The 19,504-nt window shown below is 39.4% G+C and overlaps 1 protein-coding gene across 1 annotated transcript in view; it reads left to right on the forward strand.

Moving 5' to 3' along the window:
- The window catches only part of STK3 (serine/threonine kinase 3), a 113,927-nt gene extending 95,596 nt beyond the window's left edge, over positions 1-18,331 (forward strand). The window contains exon 11 of the mRNA XM_081874443.1: positions 13,507-18,331. Coding sequence (XP_081730569.1) covers positions 13,507-13,665 — 159 coding nt within the window. The 3' untranslated portion in view covers positions 13,666-18,331. The remainder of the gene's footprint in view (positions 1-13,506) is intronic.
- Positions 18,332-19,504: the final 1,173 nt, after the last annotated feature.

Genomic DNA, 19,504 nt, shown 5'->3' on the forward strand with positions numbered 1-19,504 from the left:
AGCATTATTCCTGCCCCATCCTTCCAAGTAACTAATGTATCTACAGAATTTAATCTAAAGGAGCTAATCAAACAAAGTGATGTTATTTTGTACTTCATTGAATAAGTTGTCAGATAGAATATGCCGCGTTCAAAGAATTAATTCTAAATAAAGCATCACAATTACCAGCTGATGAGAGCTTGTGAATGGATTGCTCATTTGGGTTTAAGTCAGAGACAAATATAACAGATAATAATGGTATTATAATTCTGGATTTGGAACCCTTCCCCCACAACCCTATATGTAAATGGCTATCCCAACATATATTATATTTTAATGAAAGAATTGTGCTAAAATGTTAAATACTATTGTTTTCATTTAGCAACAGTTGCAAGCAGTGCATTCTTACCTTGTCCCATGGAAATTATTGTATAAGCTGGTTGAGGGGTTATTTTATAACAACAGTTTTAATTCTTAATTGAAAACAATAGTTTAGCATTTTCTTCACCTTATGCATCCTCTGTTCTTGTTGTCCATTAAAATACCAAATAAGCAATCAAATGTGCAGTGTGAAACAAGATGAATAGGTGCCATTCTGCTGACCATAGGCAGAATTAAGATTTGTAACATACCAATGTGTGATGAGAATTGTAACATAGCACAGAATTGGGAAGGGAAGAGGCATACCAGGTGCAGCACTGGGGGTATTTTGCCATCCTGAAGTCATTTGGAAATCAGCATCAAGTGAGTCATTTATAAGTAGGCACCCATGAAAATTAGTGAGGCCAAAGAAAGATTGGGCTCCTTAGGCAGTTGGAGGATGAACTTGGGCTGTACACAATGACTGCATATCTGGATTTGAATTTCTGCTCTACCCATAAGCTTTTTTTTCTGAAGGAAAATGGACTTATTTATTATTCTTTCAGCCACTGAGCTCTCTGGGTGGTGAACAAAATAGAGAATAAGACTATAATCTAGAAACATATAATCAAGTCAATAAAAACGCAAGAAGATACAATAGAAACAGAAGTCATCAGAAGCCATAGACCTTGTCCCACTGAAGTGTAATGCTTGTAGCTATGTTGTATTCCCTAGCATAGCTTAGCTTTGTAGTTGACTAGCTTGTTCCCTGTTCTGCTTATGGAGTCCATACACTTGTCACCATCACTGTTACTCCTGTCCTCTCCATGTCTTGTTGGCCTGCTCACCATCCCCTCTCATCTCATCCCCTGCCTTTCTTTCATCCTTCCTACTCCTTCCATTTAACTGTCTTTGCTGCTGTACTCACCCCTCCATCTCATCTGTTCATTTCCCTCTATCCTTCGCCCTCATCTTTTGTGCTTAAAAAGATCCAGGAGTAGTAGACTGACCTGCGTAGGCATCTGGAATATTTATTACAGAAGATCATATTCTAAGGGACCACCAGTGGCTTTCTGTATAAAGTGCAGTTAACAAACAATATGTAGATAATATTGCCTAAATTAAGTTTTGTTTTCCTAGACCCTTCTGAAATTGGCAGATTTTAAACAGTGCTGATTTTTCCTACTTCCATATAAGTCAAGATTTGTCATAGTAACTAAGATACATTTGTATATTCAAATAGTTTTCAGAAGAACTTGAGAGAGATCTCCAGAAAGCATTCCTAGTTAGGATGAGGTAGTTTTACTGTAACAATTTTTGTTAACCATTTTTGGAGATGAACATTTTATGCTTTCAAAATCAAACTTCTGTTGTTCACAGCTAAAGAACTGATGTAACCTAATGCTCATCTATGGTTGTTGGTTCACTTATTCCACATTCAGAATAGGCAGCCCTGATTGCATAATTTCTACATAGACCATGCAAATACAACATACGTCTTAATAGAGGACCATCACCATGGGTTTTTGAAGATGTTCTTAATGACAATGAAGTGAAAATACAGGGTGCTATTCAACTTAAGTTTTACTCAGAGTAGAATCATTGAAGTTAATGAGCATTAATAATTTAGGTCAATTAATTTTAGTGGATCTTCGCCAAGTAAAACTTCGTTGAATACCACCCATGCAATACTATGTGCCTCTAATACTGGTTATTTCAGAATTTTTAAGGCAGTTTAAATGGCATCCCTTTTAATGGCCTAGTTCACACATAACACTAGACCGTAATTTAGTGTTGTGTAGAAGGCTTGGGACTCATGCATTCCAGCCCTCTCCTGTCTTCTCTGCTGGTGTAGTCACAAGGAGGAGATTGTAATAATCCACTTCCATTTTTAACTAATTGCCATTTGTCATGTCTTAACGTTCAGCTGTGGCGAATATTAATTACGTGGTTTGTGTTTTTAAAAAGGCAAGGATTGAAGTTGGTTTGTTTCAGTAAACCATAGTTAATGCTAATCACAGATTGTTCAGGCATAACAACTATCTAAGTTAATGTTTTATGGGTGGTTTTTTATGATTTTATTGTCTAAATTATGTCAATAAAGGCTGAATGTATGGCTATGTTAAGTTGAAAAAAGAAGCAAATTCTTCTATTTTCAAAAGTCTTTAAGTAGCATTTCAGTTGTAGGACTGTCTTGGCATTTAATTTCTGTTGTGATTTTTTTTAAAAAAAAGTTTCTCGGGCAAGCGGTATCCTGGCAAGCAGTGAGACATATGAGCTAGGGGCACAGTGAATTCAGTGGCAGTATTTTCTGTGAGCACAGAAAATTCAGAGCATGCTTGTCACTGTGGGAGGAGAGGAGGATAAAATGCCTCATTCACACATACATGTGCATTGCTTATTCTCTCATTTGATAACTCATCGGTGACACTGAGCCGAACACGTGACATGAACCATCTCCGTTGGTTTGCAGTCATGGGATTATTGTCTATCACTGTAGCTAGTAGCTCGATACAGGTCTTGGAACCCGAAGTCTTGAAAGGGGTACAAGGTTTGCCCTCAAAGGATGGAAAACCATGCCCAAAGGCTGTAAGGGTAGACACTGTTTCCTCAGAGAGGAACAGAGCTAGAGCTCTAATCCCATGGAAGAAGGGTAACCAGATGTGCAAGATGGTAAGACCCAAGGCTAGTCCAGTTTCAGGTAGTTCCTGTTAGGATATTGTTCCGTTCCACCTTTAGAACAGGCATGTGGAGTTGTTGTATGTCACATGTCTGTTTACTTCCAGCACAGTCTGCTGGGAACTTCCATTGTATATAGCTTTTGCCTATGCTGTTTGCTTGGACACGAAGGGAAGCAGACATGTATTTTCCTTTGTCCTGATGCTGAATAAATGCTTGTAAATATGCTTACATATGCCTCTGTCCGCCACTTCCATTGTGAAGAGGTATTCACTCTGCTGATTAGAGTATGCTCTTGTTTCTGAAGGCTTCTGAAGCTATGAGTCGCTGATTGATGCTGTTCCAAGGGACACCGGAGTTCACCCAGCTGCTGGCCGGTGAGCTGGAGTCAGCTGGGGTCCTGCAAATTGCCCCATTCCCTGGACGCATCCCAACAGTTCCAAGGGTGGAACGGGTGATACAGGGGTATACTATGTGTATGACATCTGTATGTTTGTTGCAGTTACACTGATGACTACAACATGGTACATGAATTGGGGGAGGATGTTAGGATTCATTCTCCATGTTGCAATCATGGGGTTGTTTATATCACATGACGGTGTATGTTTTCATTGCACATTGGGGGAAGTGATGGAGACAGGATGTTTTTATTACTGTGTTTCCATGATGTAGGATTCTTGTCCTCCTCTTTGCTGTCTGATGCTGAAGAGGAAGGAGCTGAGTTACGACGGTCCTAGTGTGTATATGTAAATAAACGGGGTTTAGTGAAAAAGCTGCGCTACTGAGTCTGAACAGTGACTGCCTATACTCTGCTGATCCTGAAGTGTGCTGATGCCTCTTGGTATCCGGCTCCAGCCCAAACATCACAGGAGAAAGGTTTTGAATCTCCTGAATGACCAACCAGGAGGGGCATGTTTCTCTGCTGGACTCCTGGATGGAGGATAGAGGGGACTGTTTGAGTGTGTGAAGAAACTAGCCTGCTGACAGTAGCAAAAATTACATGTTTCTCTGCCCGTTTTGTTTCTCTGGCCCTGCCCACCACATGGCACGTGGCTCTTGGAAGGTCGCCCAGGAGGGAATGATGCTCTTGGACTGCAAAAAGGTGACTCATCCCTGCCCTAAAGCTTTCTTTTGAAGAAAGCATTATTAGACATTTTTGAACATATCTGAGACAAAATTATTTGCTTTCAGCTCAACTTCAGGTGTTGACAGCTGTATGCTGAGGTAGCAACTGGTCTGGAGTTTCAAACAAACTTATCAGTATTAAGAAATGCAACATAGAACAGGAATTTTAGCCACCTATTTCAGAATACTCTGTTCCGTAAGCATTACTGTTTCTCTGTTGATCTGTAATATTATTGACACCCCTCCATTTTATATTTGAGAAACTTAACAAATCTTGGATTTCTACTTGGAGAAATAGCAGTATAGTAGTAAACTATAATTTCGAAAATTATACAGTGACAACCTTATGCTGAGCCAAGCTGCAAGCTAACTTGATGTTCTATTGAAATACAGTCTCCATAATGCAGGGCTTTCTTACTTAGTTATTTCTAACTATTCATCTCCTAAGTGTGTGCTAACTGAGCTGTGAATCTGGAAGTCACTGGTTTGAATCTCTCTTTATTAAGTGACCTTAGGCAAGTCTCTCTTCTTTTTGCTATAGATTTGGAGTGAAAGCTTAGCCTTAATTTATATTTCAGTATAATCCAGTTGAATATCTTACACTACTCAGTATATTTATTGAACGTGGGAAGGATTTAGAAAGAGCAATGTCTATTATAATGTGATTTTGGGATCGGTGGCCTTCATAATAAGGCCATCACAGAGACTCGTGTTGATTTAGCTTGCAGATTAATATGCTCAATTTGCTAATGAAAAGATTTTTACTGCAGTAACTTGCTCTACTAATTCATCTTGGGTTTTGTCTTTGAAGTCTAATGCCTTTGCTTTCCATCCCTTTTTCTCACCAATTTACTGGACTCCTCCAGAATTCACATGGTTTTCCTGCTATAGTTGCAGCTTCATTCCTGGTAGCAGTTAAAGCCATTTTACATATTAGAATGCATGGAAGACGTGCCCTATGCATGATCCAAAAAGTAATGTGCAGGGTTTGCAATACTAGATTTGTAGCCAGCATTTGAGGCTGGATGGAGTTCCTGATAGCAGATTAGGAACCATGCACAATATACTGAGGAAAGTAACAGATCAGTGTAAATCTTTACAGTGGTACCTCGGGTTAAGAACTTAATTCGTTCTGGAGGTCCGTTCTTAACCTGAAATTGTTCTTAACCTGAGGTACCACTTTAGCTAATGGGGCCTCCTGCTGCTGCTGCGCGGCCGTGCGGTTTCTGTTCTCATCCTGAAGCAAAGTTCTTAACCCGAGGTACTATTTCTGGGTTAGCAGAGGCTGTAACCTGAAGCGTCTGTAACCTGAAGCGTATGTAACCCGAGGTACCACTGTATATATGAGGATTAACTAAATTTATCCCTTGCCCCTACTGTGCACCGTTGACAGAGGTCAGCCTTCCATCAGTTCCTAACAGAAAATAGTTGTTATCAATGCAGATAGACAGCCCCAAACATCTTTCAAGTGAATAGGTGCATTGGACACATGCTGGCAGAATTGTGTGGGCGGCTTCTTTGTCGGGTGCCTGTGTTTCTGGGTTGCAGCTGCAGTTAATGCTAGTACTGTGCTTCCCTATTGTCAGTAAATCATTAGAACATACTGCTTTTTAAAAGATCTAATAGCGCCATGCTTTTATTTACATCATTATCCCTGTCACCTCAGCCACAGTTAGCTGTTATCGTGTGAACTCTTGTAGAAATGTCCTTGGCTGGATGAGACTAATGGCATTATAAATAAGCAGGTTCTGGCTGTAGGCTTTTGACCTCAGATCAAGAAATAAACTGCTTGACCTTTAACTTGCTTTTTCTTGTTTCAAGCACAGTTTTTAATAAAATGAGCTCCTTGATGGACTAAACTCCATAAAATAAAACCATATTCTTCTTACAAGCAGCAAAGGAATGAACTAGAATGGAGATTTGGAAAGAAAGAAAAGGCTGCCTGTTACTTGAATCTATTAACAACTCAAAACAATCTGAGGCATGCACTAGTTAAATCTTAGAAAGTGCTACAGGCAACCCACCATTGCAATTGCCATAGAAAATTATTGTTAGTCGTTATGTTGATAGTTCACATTGTTGGAATTACTAGCAGATGGGAAAATAGATGACTCAGAAATACAGTATTAGCTATCCATATTTTTTAAATCAAAGGCCTCTAATAAAGCCTGTAGCATCTGTGAGATTCATTTAAACAGTTGCTAGGAAGAAATTGTGTTTGAAGCAAACAAAACACTGTCTATATAATTTGTTTCTTAGTGAATGTCTGTTTTGTTTAAAAATTTAAACACCAGTTATTTTGGAAATGTTAACTGATGCCTTCCATGTCTTCCATTTAATAACAGTATCTAATCTAAAATCAGAACATCGATTATTTGTGAATGTTGCTGAAATGGACTGGAGCTTCTGTGCATTCCTGCCATTGTTGTTTTAAGCAATAAGTGAGCAACATTTAAAAAACTATTTGGAGATTCATAAGCATCTTGGAATTCCTCAGTGACAATTGGTGTATTGATTGCCAGTGTGATCCTATGCATGGTTACTCAGAGATCAATCCCACTGGATTCACTGAGGCTTACTTCCAAGTAAGTGTGTTTCAAGACTGCAAACAAAGAGGTTCAAGCAATTTCTGGGCTCTGCCTCCCAGTATATTTATGTTGGTGGGACTGAATAAATCAAATCAAAAAGTTGTAGGGTTGACAAGAATTAACCAGTATTTGTGTTACTGGGGATGGCAATTGCTTTGCTTTGATTCATAGCTGTCTAACTCAAAATTGATTTGATTTCTTACTTGATAACTAGCCACATCTAATCAAACGGTATTTTATATCATAGAGAATGCCTTGCTTCCTTTGAAGTAAAAGTATGACATACTCAGATTTTAAGAAGAAATTTCTCAAAAGTTTTGTAATAGTCTAAAACATAGGCTAAAAGTGTGGACTTATTTTTGATAAGATGCAGTGCAAAAGACCTCAATACTTGTTTGCATGCTGGGAAGGGTGAATACCCAACCTTCTGCTTAACTGACCAGAAAGAAATGTCACCCTGGAGTTAAATAACTTTCTTTAACAAGACATTCATAAGTGGGTTCAAAATATATAGATAAAACTAGTAGCACTATGGACATTTTATTTCGTGAACTAATCCAAGCTGATCCAAAAATAGGAGTTGCACCAATTTTTCTTCAGTACATTTTACTAATCTCTGGACATTTTACTAATCTCTAACTCAGCATTTATTTATTTTTTCTTTCTTTCCCTGGAAATCTGCTGTAACATGGATGAATAGAGGCAAATAGTATACAACTCCAATCAGAGTCTACTTAATTTATCACTGACTAGTTATTACAGTCCCCCCCCCCCTTTTCCCCCCTATGAGACCATGCTAACCACCTTGTATATAAAACTTTAAAACCCAATCCTAGCTGAATTCTGGATGACTTCAGCTTTGTTTGGCTAAAGCTATGATGGTAAGTAGAAAACTATTCTGATATGCTGAGATGGTATACAACTGTCACATTTTCTAACTACCTAGACAAATGTCCTAAACTTGAATAATTTGTTCAAGTTTTTGAATGTTTTTCAGACATGGAATGCTTTGGCAACCATTATGTGCTGAACAAGGGAACTGTGGGTTTCAGTCCCCGTTCAGCCATGAAACTCACTTAGTGTCTTGGCCTTAACATACCTTTCAGGATAGTTTTGAGGATGAGGTAAAGGTAAAGGGACCCCTGACTGTTAGGTCCAGTCGTGGATGACTCTGGGGTTGTGGCGCTCACCTCGCTTTACTGGCCAAGGGAGCCGGCGTACAGCTTCCGGGTCATGTGGCCAGCATGATTAAGCCACTTCTGGCGAACCAGAGCAGCGCACGGAAACGCCGTTTACCTTCCCGCTTTTGAACTGCTAGGTTGGCAGGAGCTGGGACTGAGTAACAGGAGCTCACCCCGTCGCGGGGATTTGAACTGCCGACCTTCTGATTGGCAAGTCCTAGGCTCTGTGGTTTAGACCACAGCGCCACCCGCTGTGGATGAAATGAAGGCCTAATGGGATGTTATGCTAGCCATGACTGCTACCAAACCCCACATCTACCTAGTAATGTCTATTAATATAAAATCATGACAAAAACATCATTCCGTTTTAGCATTTCCCTACCATCTTCCCAGTTCATTGGCTGTTGCTTGCAGAGGCTACCAGGGAGATGCTAGTTGGTATCACCTTCCTAATAGTGTTTTGCAGAAGAAACAAGTTGGCTCTTGAAGGCAGGGCAAATTGGATCATTTAGATAATGAAGAGATTTCTGCTTTTAAGCAAAGGTTATTACTGTTAAGTATATTGTAATTTTAATATCATTCAACTCTTCCATTGGGGTTCCAGGCATGGAAATTTCTTTAAATAGTTTGCATATAAGATGCAATATTTAATTCATAACTTCGTTTGTTTCATGTAAGTAATTAATTGACTTCTGTCTCATTGTGCTGGAAGGGGCAGCATATAGAAGGCAGGATTGTTGCAAAATGCAAAATTTAGTGAAAATGGGGATCACACTGCTATTCTTAAATACAATATTCAGCCAAGCTCTCAACTGTGGATAATTCTGTTTATTTTAAATTTTAGAATCCTGTGCTCATTATCACAAGAAAAAAATGCATTGCCGGGTTTGGGTAAAATTTTCACGAGCAGTATCTTGGGGAATTTTCAAACCATGTCAGGATGAGTTGGGGTATGTTGCTCTACTTGGAATCTAACATTTTTTAAATGTCATTTTTAACAATCTGCTCTTGGCTATGGAGCTCCATGTTTAATTTCATAAATCCATTGCTGCTGTTAACAAAACAGTCTATCTGTGTGCATCACATTGTGCCACTTTTCACTCAAATGTTGGCTTCCCTTGTATTTTGGTTCTGCCCACCTCCCTGGCACTTGAATACTACAAGTGTTGCTTTGGAGGGTTTTTTGAAAACACATATTGCTGATTCCAAATAGGAAAATGACTCATTTCCACAATTCTGTCTCTTCCCAGCTAGCATTTACTTTCAAAACGTGCGGCATTGATATTATGAACTACACTAGTTAGCTTCCAGAATCAAATGACAAATGAATGTTTATGTAATTTCCCCTTTCTCTACCCTTTAATGCAGAAGAAGGAAAAAAACAGTAGTGGCCCTTCTTAAGTGCTCCATTTCTCTCATATATATATATATATATATATATATATGGTACTGCATCTATTTTATAAAAACAGCAGGAGAGAGACCAGAAATGGCCATCAGCTATATCAAGGAAAGTTACCTATTTAGGCCACGGACCATTTTAACCGGAAAATAGTAATGTCTGTTCTTCTGCAGATTTTGAAAAAGGGGAGCAAATAAGCATGTAATATAATGATCTTCAAGGGACTGCCATTGAAGGCAAGATGAGATGAACCTTAACTAGGTGGACTTGGTCACTGTAACCCAAAGAACATGCACGTGGGGGAAGACCACTGCCTAAATTTAGTGTGCTGTCTGCAGATAAGACCAAAAAAATTCTGATGGGAGGTACACAAAAGCCTTGTAGGCCTATGTGCAAGATTTACATGTCTTCTTACAGAATAGTACTGAACATTGCTCTGTGCTGTGTGTGCTGTTTTCTTCACATTGGCCAGTAGTTTACATTGCCCAACCGCTGGATTATTGGATTGTGGACTTTCAGTCCTGAAAAATATTGAAAGGGAAAATGGTTTCATAGCTGGGATAGGTAGCACCAAGTGCTGTTGTCTGATTTAGGAAAGATACATGGGTCTGTGTGAGTTGTTGTGGTTAGTTGGGTTTTTAAATAAGCTATAAAAATGTCATTTAAAGAACTTTTCTATTTCCCGCGGCCTTCACAGGAAGAGAATGCTTCTACACTCTCTTCTTGTAGCAGAAGTTGATTGCCCTAGGAGATTCTCAACAGCAATTTCATTGTTTCAATTGATATTTTACAAAAACAAAGGACTTTTTGGCATTCCAGAATTGTTTTCTAGTGTAACAACATAATTAAAGTATGATATGTGTTTTCAATTTTGTAGACAAAGGATATTTTTGGACTACAGAGTAGCTTCACCAGGAAATTGTTTTTATCTGATGAAGCAATGGCCTATTCGATGCCAGAGAGTTTTGTTCAGCAGGAAACAGAGTTTCTGTTTAATCCTTCCTAAGTAATCATGACGAAAATAATCAAATCAATAGCTTTAGCCTACCCTTCCCAAGCTGAACCGAGGGTTTTACGGGTTTTTATTTGTAGCTTTTACTTAATTAATAGCAAATGGAAAGTGGAAGCGAATGAGCTATGAGCTTGAATGTTTTAATAAATGTTTGTACATTTTCTGCATGAGAGCCTTTAGTAAAGTCGATTTGTTCGTGCATTCTGCTCAATCCTTTATTCATGGAAGGGTGTAGTTTCTGAGAGTGCCTGTTAACAATAGCATTGTTTCAGGTGTACACACACATGTATGCACACACACATGTGCACATCAAGCCAAAAAACATTCTATTGAGGCAAAGCACATATTTTGACTGGCCCCTTTGAAATGAGGTATGCACAAATCATGGTTGACAGCATGAACATTAGCTATTTTTTATTTCTATCTACCTAATGTTGTGGGTGGTTCTCAAGTCCAGGAATTAGGAAGATGGGCTATCCTGGGAGGTGTTTTACTTCCCCTGAAGGAAAAGGTTATACATAGCTTGGGGGTTCTTAAAAGGAAACACAACTGTCCTTGGTGGTGAGGAATGCCTATGCTCAGTTCCTGCAATGCCCTCTATATTGGGCAACCCTTGAAGAATATCTAGAAGTTGCAGCTTATGCCGAATGCCACTTATTGACTATTAAGTAAAGCAGCTAAATGGGGTCATATAACACTGATCCTTAAAACACTGCACTGGCTCCCAGTCTGTGATCGGTATTCATGGTGTAGGTATTAGTACACAAAGCCCTTCATGGCTCAGGATCCAAGAACTTGAACGATCACCTTCCCAGCCTGTGCTTTGCGATTGACTGGGGAGGTCCCACATGTGCTCCTACCAACAGGAGTGGCCCATGATGTGGTGACTAAAGACCGGACCTTCTCAGAGGTCAAAAACTGCACTGCAGTCCCTGGGGAAGGGTGATCATTCTACATGCTGCTAAGTTTCAGATGTCAACTGAAATCATTTTTGTTCACCCTGACTTTGGGGACATGAGTTTTGCCCTGGGTCTTGACTAGCATTATTGTCGAACCTCTGTATAACGTTATTATTTTAGCTGTTCTGTTTTAAAATATTTTAATCATTGTGTACTACAGTTGGTCTTGTCATGTTACTACCCCTCCTCTCTTGACATGTCCCTGACATGGCTCGTTTTGGCCCTTTTCATTGTAGTAGGCATAGACCGGTGAATCTCTGGAAATGCGCCAGGGCTGCCTGCCGGTGGCAAATTTCCGAGATCTACTGGGTAGGGTACTTGTACCCAATCCTAAAGCACTCTTGTGTACATTGCTGTACTACAGGACCACGTGGTATTTTGCTTGCCCAACACGCATGGTTCTTGCGAATCTGTATGCTGCAGATGACAATAGACGTAAAGGTTGAAGATAATATTTATATCCTCAACAGAAAGAGGTCCGACTTTGATGATGGAAGAATACACTGAATTCAGTATTGATTCACAACCAAGTCAATTCAGATACCATGCTTTTATTCATTTGCTTCTTTCTTAGGCCCATGTGTTCAAAATGTCAGGGAATTTACTGCAAAATCAAACTTGTGTTGTTGTTTTCCCTCCATATAAGGGTAGGATTTTGTCTTTATTCTTTTAGATGGTTTGTTTCCCCTAAAATAGGCAAAATTTTACCACCAGCGAAACCTGATTGGTATGCCTACACACACAGCTCTGCAGCTCTGGTGGATGATGTAATAAATATGAACCCCAGGGTTCATTTCCCGTTTTGAAACTGTACTATTTCCTGCAAGTACAGGTGGAGGAGCCCCCACTTAAAGCACCCCCCACTTGCTGGCAAGAATCCAGCTTCATCGTTCACTGCAGCTAGCCGGCATGCAAATGAGCCATTTTCTTTGTAAATAGCCCTCATTATTATTAATGTTTGGATAGCTCCTGAGAAATTAATCAAGCACTCCTTTTGCAAAAATGCTAATGTACTACTGCCCTGAGAGGAAGGAAGTTGATTTTAACAGTCTCCTTTTTCTGAATCCAGACCATTGTTTTTGGGCAGTTTTGATCATCCAAGGCAACTTGCCTTGAGTAGGTGCAACAGTGACCCAGTGAAGGATCTGAATTTTTGTCAGAAGGCCCATATGCCCATGTTGAAAATAGCTTGCTGTTTCTGTATAGCAGTGAGTAGACCATTCACTGCTAGCAAAGATAATAGGAAACAAATTAGGAGTAAGGCAAGAGTAAATAGTTGCTTTCCGCGTCACAATAAAGTTAGAAGTTCCTGCCTCCTAACATACGGAGCTGCCTAGTTTGGACTAGGCATGACAAGCTCCCAGATTTTTAGATAGCATGTGAACTTAGCCCAGAAGCTGAACTGTTTTTTGTACACTATCAACAAACCACAGTATGAAACCATGGTTTGTTGTGGGTTAACAAACCTTGGTTTGTTCCAACTATGATTTAGCATTACATGTAAACTCAAAACCCTTACTTAACCATGCTTTGTTTGAGCACCCCATCCCATATACCAGGGATGTCCAACCGGTTGACTGCGATCGCCAGGTGATATTGGTTGATTGCGGTCAACTGTTTGCTCATTTCCGGCCCCGGCCCCTTGCTGTGTCATTTATTCGTGCAGGATTGCAAAAATGGAAGTTATTGCTGCCCTGCTCTTTTTTTGGTAAGCATTATTCGGTGTTCCCGTTATCAAATTAGGACTGCAAATTTGGCACCTTCCAAAAAGATAAAGAACTTCAACGTGTGCCCTTAAAAAAAGCTCACAACTTTGACCTTCTCCTCCCCACCAATGGGTAGATCACTGCCATTTTTTTTCCTGGGAGTAAATCGCAATCTCTTGGGAGTTGGACATCCCTGCCACATACTTATGAAAACTACAAAGGCACAAGGTGAGAGAAACTGCAAACCAAACCAATCGGCGAAAAAGCCATGGTTTGTTTGATCTTCTGTAGGACAACTTGTGGTTAACTCATGGTTTATTAACCATTAAACTATATGAAAACTGGAGCTAAAAACACGCTAAGATACTGGGGAACCTCATATGCTCATATGTTGTCAAGTTTTAGGTTATTTGTTATGCATTTTGCTGCATTGTGCACAGCTATTGCTCGAGCTTAAGTTACTCTTATTTTAAATAAGCTTTATGGCTTTTGTTTTTGTTTTCCTATCTGGATAGTTGAAAAACCTGAGTTTGGAAGAGCTGCAGATGAGGTTAAAAGCTTTGGATCCAATGATGGAACGAGAAATTGAAGAACTTCGTCAGAGATACACAGCCAAGAGGCAGCCGATTCTGGATGCTATGGATGCAAAAAAACGAAGGCAACAGAACTTCTGATCTTCCTACATTGCAAGATAATGCAGTAAAGCGAAGTGGACACTGGTGAAAACTGTACATAACTACAAGTCTTGAAAATTTGCGACTTTGAGCTTCACAACAACTTAAGCTGAAGTCCTTAAAGAAGGCACATTGTATGTTTGGCAGCCTGAGTGAAAACCCTGTCCTATTTTTATGTTTTAATACAATAGAAATTTCACATTCCACTTCCTGATATTTTACTTGGCTATGTTGCAGTAATGATGTGCGTTGTACAATAAGGAGTAGTGTCTAATTCCTGGTAAGACCTAAAACTATCTCCTAATTGCACAATAATGCAGGGCCTTAAGTTGCAATATATTTTCCTCCATTTAAAAGCATATTTATTGTATATGCCTAGGTGATCTTATTTATTTTGATGCTTGATGCTTCTTAGCTATAAATAGTGATTGCAGATACTAATAGTGGAAGCCGTGATAGAGTAAGAAAAATGTATGTGTGCGGCCACACTCTAAACAAAAGCTACGACGATATATTAAGATCAGGCTCAGGTTTCGAGTGTTAGCTCTACTTGGCTTGTAAGTGCACACTTGGGATTCATGGTTTTGTTTTTGCTTCTTCTTTTCTTTGAGCTTGAAGTTCATGCGTTTTAAGCACTGTGGAGATTTTGGGGGGTTAGTGATAACACTGGCAGTGCTAGAGAAAATGCTCACGTAGGGACATAGGGCACAATCCACTAAAAGGTTTTCCTGTGCAATTTTTTTAATATATATATGAATGGGGGTTATGCACTCTTAAACAACTTCCATTCATCACCCAAAGATTTGAATATGAAACCTCCCCAGCAGGTTTCCCCCTAAGCTTGCCACTTTCGCTTTTTGTTGAAAAGGATCCTACAAAATAAGGGACTAGTGCCTAGGTAGTTTTCTCTCTCTCTCTGTCTCTCTCTCCCCCCTCCCCTCCCCCCCCCCGTATTATGCAGGAAAAATTCAGGTCACTCATTCTTGTTTCACATTTTTGCCTGCCTTTGCTTTTCATTTATAAACTCTATTTTAATATCCTACTTGGTTCCACAGTTTTTTTTTTTAAAAAAATACTGTTACACTAAATGGACCATTTTGAACTCTTGCTTATTTTTTCAATACCCTCACCCATTTTTTCCTCCTTGTATTGGAAATATTTTTATTATAAACATACGTTAAGAAACACTAATTGAAAAGCCAAAGAAAATTATTCTGCTCCATAGCTACAAGCATGCACAGGTGGCTCCCCCCCCCCCCCCAGTATTTCTCCTTTTTGGCAGCTTTTCACAACAAATGCCAAAGCCATTTAAAAAAAACAAACTGCTGAGTTTTAAAATGCATTTTGCATTTTGCTGTTCAAGCAAAGGAAATAGCTGTGGGAAAACTCCCAGGCAAGTATGTGTCTTACAGCGCAATCCTATCCATGTCTACTCAGAAGTAAGTCCCATTGAGTTCAATGGGTCTTATTCCCATGTAAGTGGTCATAGGATTGTGGCCTTAATTACCTTGCTGCATTGTGAGCAATAAATAGGAATCCTAATTTAATAATCCCCCTAAGGAGACAGAGCATATCAGTACTTTTTAAATATCCTAACTGCATATTTGCAGTTGTATTTTCTTATAGGAAATACATTTTCTGTAGGGAAGTACCACTGCGAGAAGAATGCAGTATCCTAAGAGACAGGTAGCCTTGCATAACAGTGTGCGTGTGGCAATAAAAAGCACAGCAAAATTCCCGTAACTGTTAGGCAATCTGGCTTTTGCAAAGTAAGAGGTTTGCTACCAGCACAGGTACTGCAGCCCTGTTGTCTGGGGTTTTCTTGGAACAGTGCAACCTCAACGGGTTTTGCTTAGTGCAAGTAGAGCCCTAGTCCAACATCCTGTTTCTCTCAGTGGGCAATCAGATGCCCATTAGACACCCACAAGCAGGACGCAAGGTCAGCTGCAACCTTCTCTGCCTCTGATGCCGGAGACAGCATCTAGCCATTGACAGCCTTACCCTCCCATCAGTTTGTCAAAGCTCCTTTTAAAGCCATCTAAGGTGGTAGCATCACCACATCTTGTAGCTGATGAATTCCATAGTTTAACCATGGGCTGTGTGAAGAAGCACTTCTCATGTAACCCACAAGTGTGAGGTCCCATGGCAGCTAGAGTTTTCCCTGTGGCAGCAGGAGCTTTTCTTAGCCAGCCAGGAAACCAGGCTGTTTGCCTCTTAATAAGTTGCTATTACTTTTTTCAGTCCTTGATTTGTGCTTATATACGGTAGGGGAGAAGTATCCTATTGCAATCAGTATAGTAAGCTCCTTCTGTACAACTGTTCAATCCATTTCATAAGTCATTGTATAATTACTTTCACATTGACTACAGGTTTATTTCATCTTGACTTTCCCCCCTGACTAACAATTAATGTAGCTGTGGTGTTTCTATACCTCCTGGAAGATGTGCTATTATTGACAATGACTTGTACACAGTGCTGGTAAAGATTTTATTAGTGACCACTATGTAGATATTATTCTGCAAATATTTCTGGGCTTTACACCAGCTACTCCATTTGTACCGTGCGTTTCAGACAGGCAAACCATACAGCACACATTCCGAAAAACCTTTAAGCAGTCAAAAGAAATGATCAGCAGAGAGAGAGAGAGACCATATCTTTAAGTTTCAGCTGAGTATGATCTTAGCACATGCTCTGTGTACCTGTCCTTAAAATAATATAATATAATTTATATTTTCCTGAAATGCTCTTGCAAACCCTGAATTGCTTTTGTGAAGGAAGCGGGGAAAGTTGTGGTTGCAAACCTTGATTGGAATAAATACCTTGATTGGAATTGTGTGCTCCTGGTATGCCACTATTTTTCATCACATCAGAGTCGTTGTGATGTTCTGTGAAAGTATAGTTGGTCATTTAGTTGTAAATCAGATTTCTAAAACCTTTTGTTAAATAAAATACAGATTTGTTGTTAATTATAGGTAATTACGGCGTGACTTCCGGAACCGTTCTTTTTATATGCTTTATAATAATCTACAGTACAGAAGAATCATGCACACTGCTTCATTGGCAGTATGATCATCCTCCACTATAGTAGCTAGCATGTGTTTGCAACATCCTGTATGAGATGAACAGTGCAGAGCTGCACAGATATATTTACAGTAAAGAATAATTCCTTGATGCAGCTCCTAGCTAATGCATGGCCATACAAAAGCTAGGAGGCTGTGGGCATTGGGAATGGAATGCATGGGTCCAATTGTGTTTCTGCCCTGAGAAAGGCTTTTCCATACTGAAATAGCAGCACTATTTATTGCTTCTGCTTTAGTTCAGTGAGAACCCCCACCACTAACAGCAAGTCACTTGTCCTCCACTGGGTTTACTAAAAAGGTGAGTGCCTCTGTTACTCGGCTTCATTATATCAAGGGGTGTCAAGAGAGGCCCCCATCAGTTTTTCAGAGCAGCACCAAAGTCTTAAAGTTTTTAATGAATTTATAAGTCACACCTTTTTCAATTAAGCAAAGTGAATTACTAAAAAGATCACTGTGGGCATCAGCCTTTTCTTCCTCTGGTGTGCCTTATACATAATTGACTTTGACCAATCAGACATTCTCTGACTTCCTCGCTTGATGTTGCTTTGATTACTGTTGCACATTGTAACCCGGAAAGACAGTATTAAAGAACCAGTGAGCAGGTCAATACACATGCAAAGAATCTGGAAAATCTATGTTCACATACTGGCCCATTTTGAATGTACAAAGATCTGCATAATAAACAAACATACTCCTGCCTTATATTGCCCCTTTTTTCCCTCGCTTTTCAGCATTCCTTGATTAATCCAGGAAGTTAACCATAGTTTCTTGCTCTGTCCGGTTTGAGAACATATGATTTCCAGGCTTGGAACAAGCCAGTATGTTAAATCAACTACAAACTGTGTTTTCAGATCATGACTTGTTCCAAACCAGTTAACTATAGATTCTCAGTTTGGAAATAATGGGACCAAGTTTCATGGAAGACTTCTCAGGTTAATCATGGTGTACCAAAGAAGGAATGGGCGATATGAAGATGGAATATGCAAGCATAGGGCTTGTGTATATATCACAGTTTATGAAGCAAGGATATATATGTCCACACTCAACCACTCAGTTTCACAATAGCCTTTTCCTCCAGAAAGATGGAACTGAATTGAATCTCTCAGTTTTATTTTAACTAAACTAAACTACAGTTAATACACCTTTAAATCAGACTGCAAAGTGGCACACAAAACATGCCATTGGAATTGTATATGTACAGAAATGAATATAGCAACTTTGAAAAGTTGTTTATTGGATCAAACAACAAGCTATGTGCTACAAACTGAATATGGGGTTAGAATTTATATGCAATTGGCCTTTTATTAGTTCATATTTATTAATATTTACTGAATCATATACTATTAATGTCCTTAACTTTTATTTCCACTGAAGACATACATATTTGGTAAAGTATTTATTTTACTATAACTTGCAATAAATCTAGTAGAGTTGATTATTATTAACCTTAGTGAAATTTTAACCCAGCTTGGTTTATGGTTTGTTTCCTGTCTTGTATATAAAAGTTTTAAAGTACAATTGCCCCAAACTCTGGAAAAAAAATGGTTTGTTACCAAACATTTTGAATAAAAGTTATTTTCCATCTATGCCTCAATTTGTCATACTATTCATTCTAGCTTTGCTAGGTTGCATTTCTAAACTCACTTACTAGATAATGACCTACTGAACTTGGAGGGGGTTTACTTTTGAGTAACTATGCTTAGGATTGTGGCTACAGTCTTCAGCAGTCTTCCACTCATGTATATATGCGTGTGTGTTTTAGAATTAACACACAGGCTTGCCAATATTGTCTCTGTTTTCTTTATTTGCTTGACTGTTAAGTCTCGAATTAAAGTTTTCTTGAATAGATATCAGTGGAAGGCCTGTTTAGCTGCTATTCTGAAAATCAGATTAAGAACTCTCTTCCAGATTAATCAGAGTATGGCTTATTTTTTAGTAGCCTAGTGGTTGTACTGCCTGACTCCAGAAATTGCTCTTATGGTGTCCATTTATCCCATACCAAGTACTGGACATATCAGCCTGGAGGTAGATGTCCATCTGAGGCTTCCAGAAATTCTCCTTTGGCCATTTAGTAGGCTGTGATACTTCTTGGGCACACTTCACAACATTTTTGAAGAATGTCTTTGCCTTCTAATGTTTCTCACAAGCAGTGTGGTTGTGTAGGAAAGATACATGAACTGAAAGACCCCTTCACACAATAAAAAGTTGGAAGAGGGAAATGTCACAGTGAACGGGCACAATAAATGCATGTTCAAGGGGAAGAGCATAGCTTAGACGTAGAGTGCATACTCCACATGCAAAAATTTGCTGGTTCAGTCACCATAGTCTCCAGGCAGGGCTGTTTCTTGCCAGAATCCATGAAAAACTGCTACCAGTCAGTATACCCAGGAGTAGCTTATGAGTTGTTGTACTCCCAGCTCTCATCTGCTGCAGCCAAAGATCAGGAATAATGGTGGTTGTCTTCTTCTTCTTTGGTGATTACACGTAGCCGAGTAAGATTGTCTTCCATGAAAACAGTCTTATAAGTGAGTCTGTAAGTGACTGTGGAGGCCAATTCTGGATCCACACGTCCTTCCACATTGGGGACATAGTTTTCCAGTCAGGAGTTGATCATGGTGAGGATTTGCCAAGTGTGCCTTCCTCTTAGAACGTTTCTCCCTTTCGTCCTGAGTTTGAGCGTCTTCAAATTCCATGACACATATGGTAAAGGCTGTTCTCCATTTGGAGCACTTGCAGGCCAGTGTCAACATTTTTAAAGA

The sequence above is a fragment of the Podarcis erhardii genome (assembly GCF_964252035.2).
Source record: "Podarcis erhardii genome assembly, chromosome: 8".
NCBI classification, from domain to species: Eukaryota; Metazoa; Chordata; class Lepidosauria; order Squamata; family Lacertidae; genus Podarcis; species Podarcis erhardii.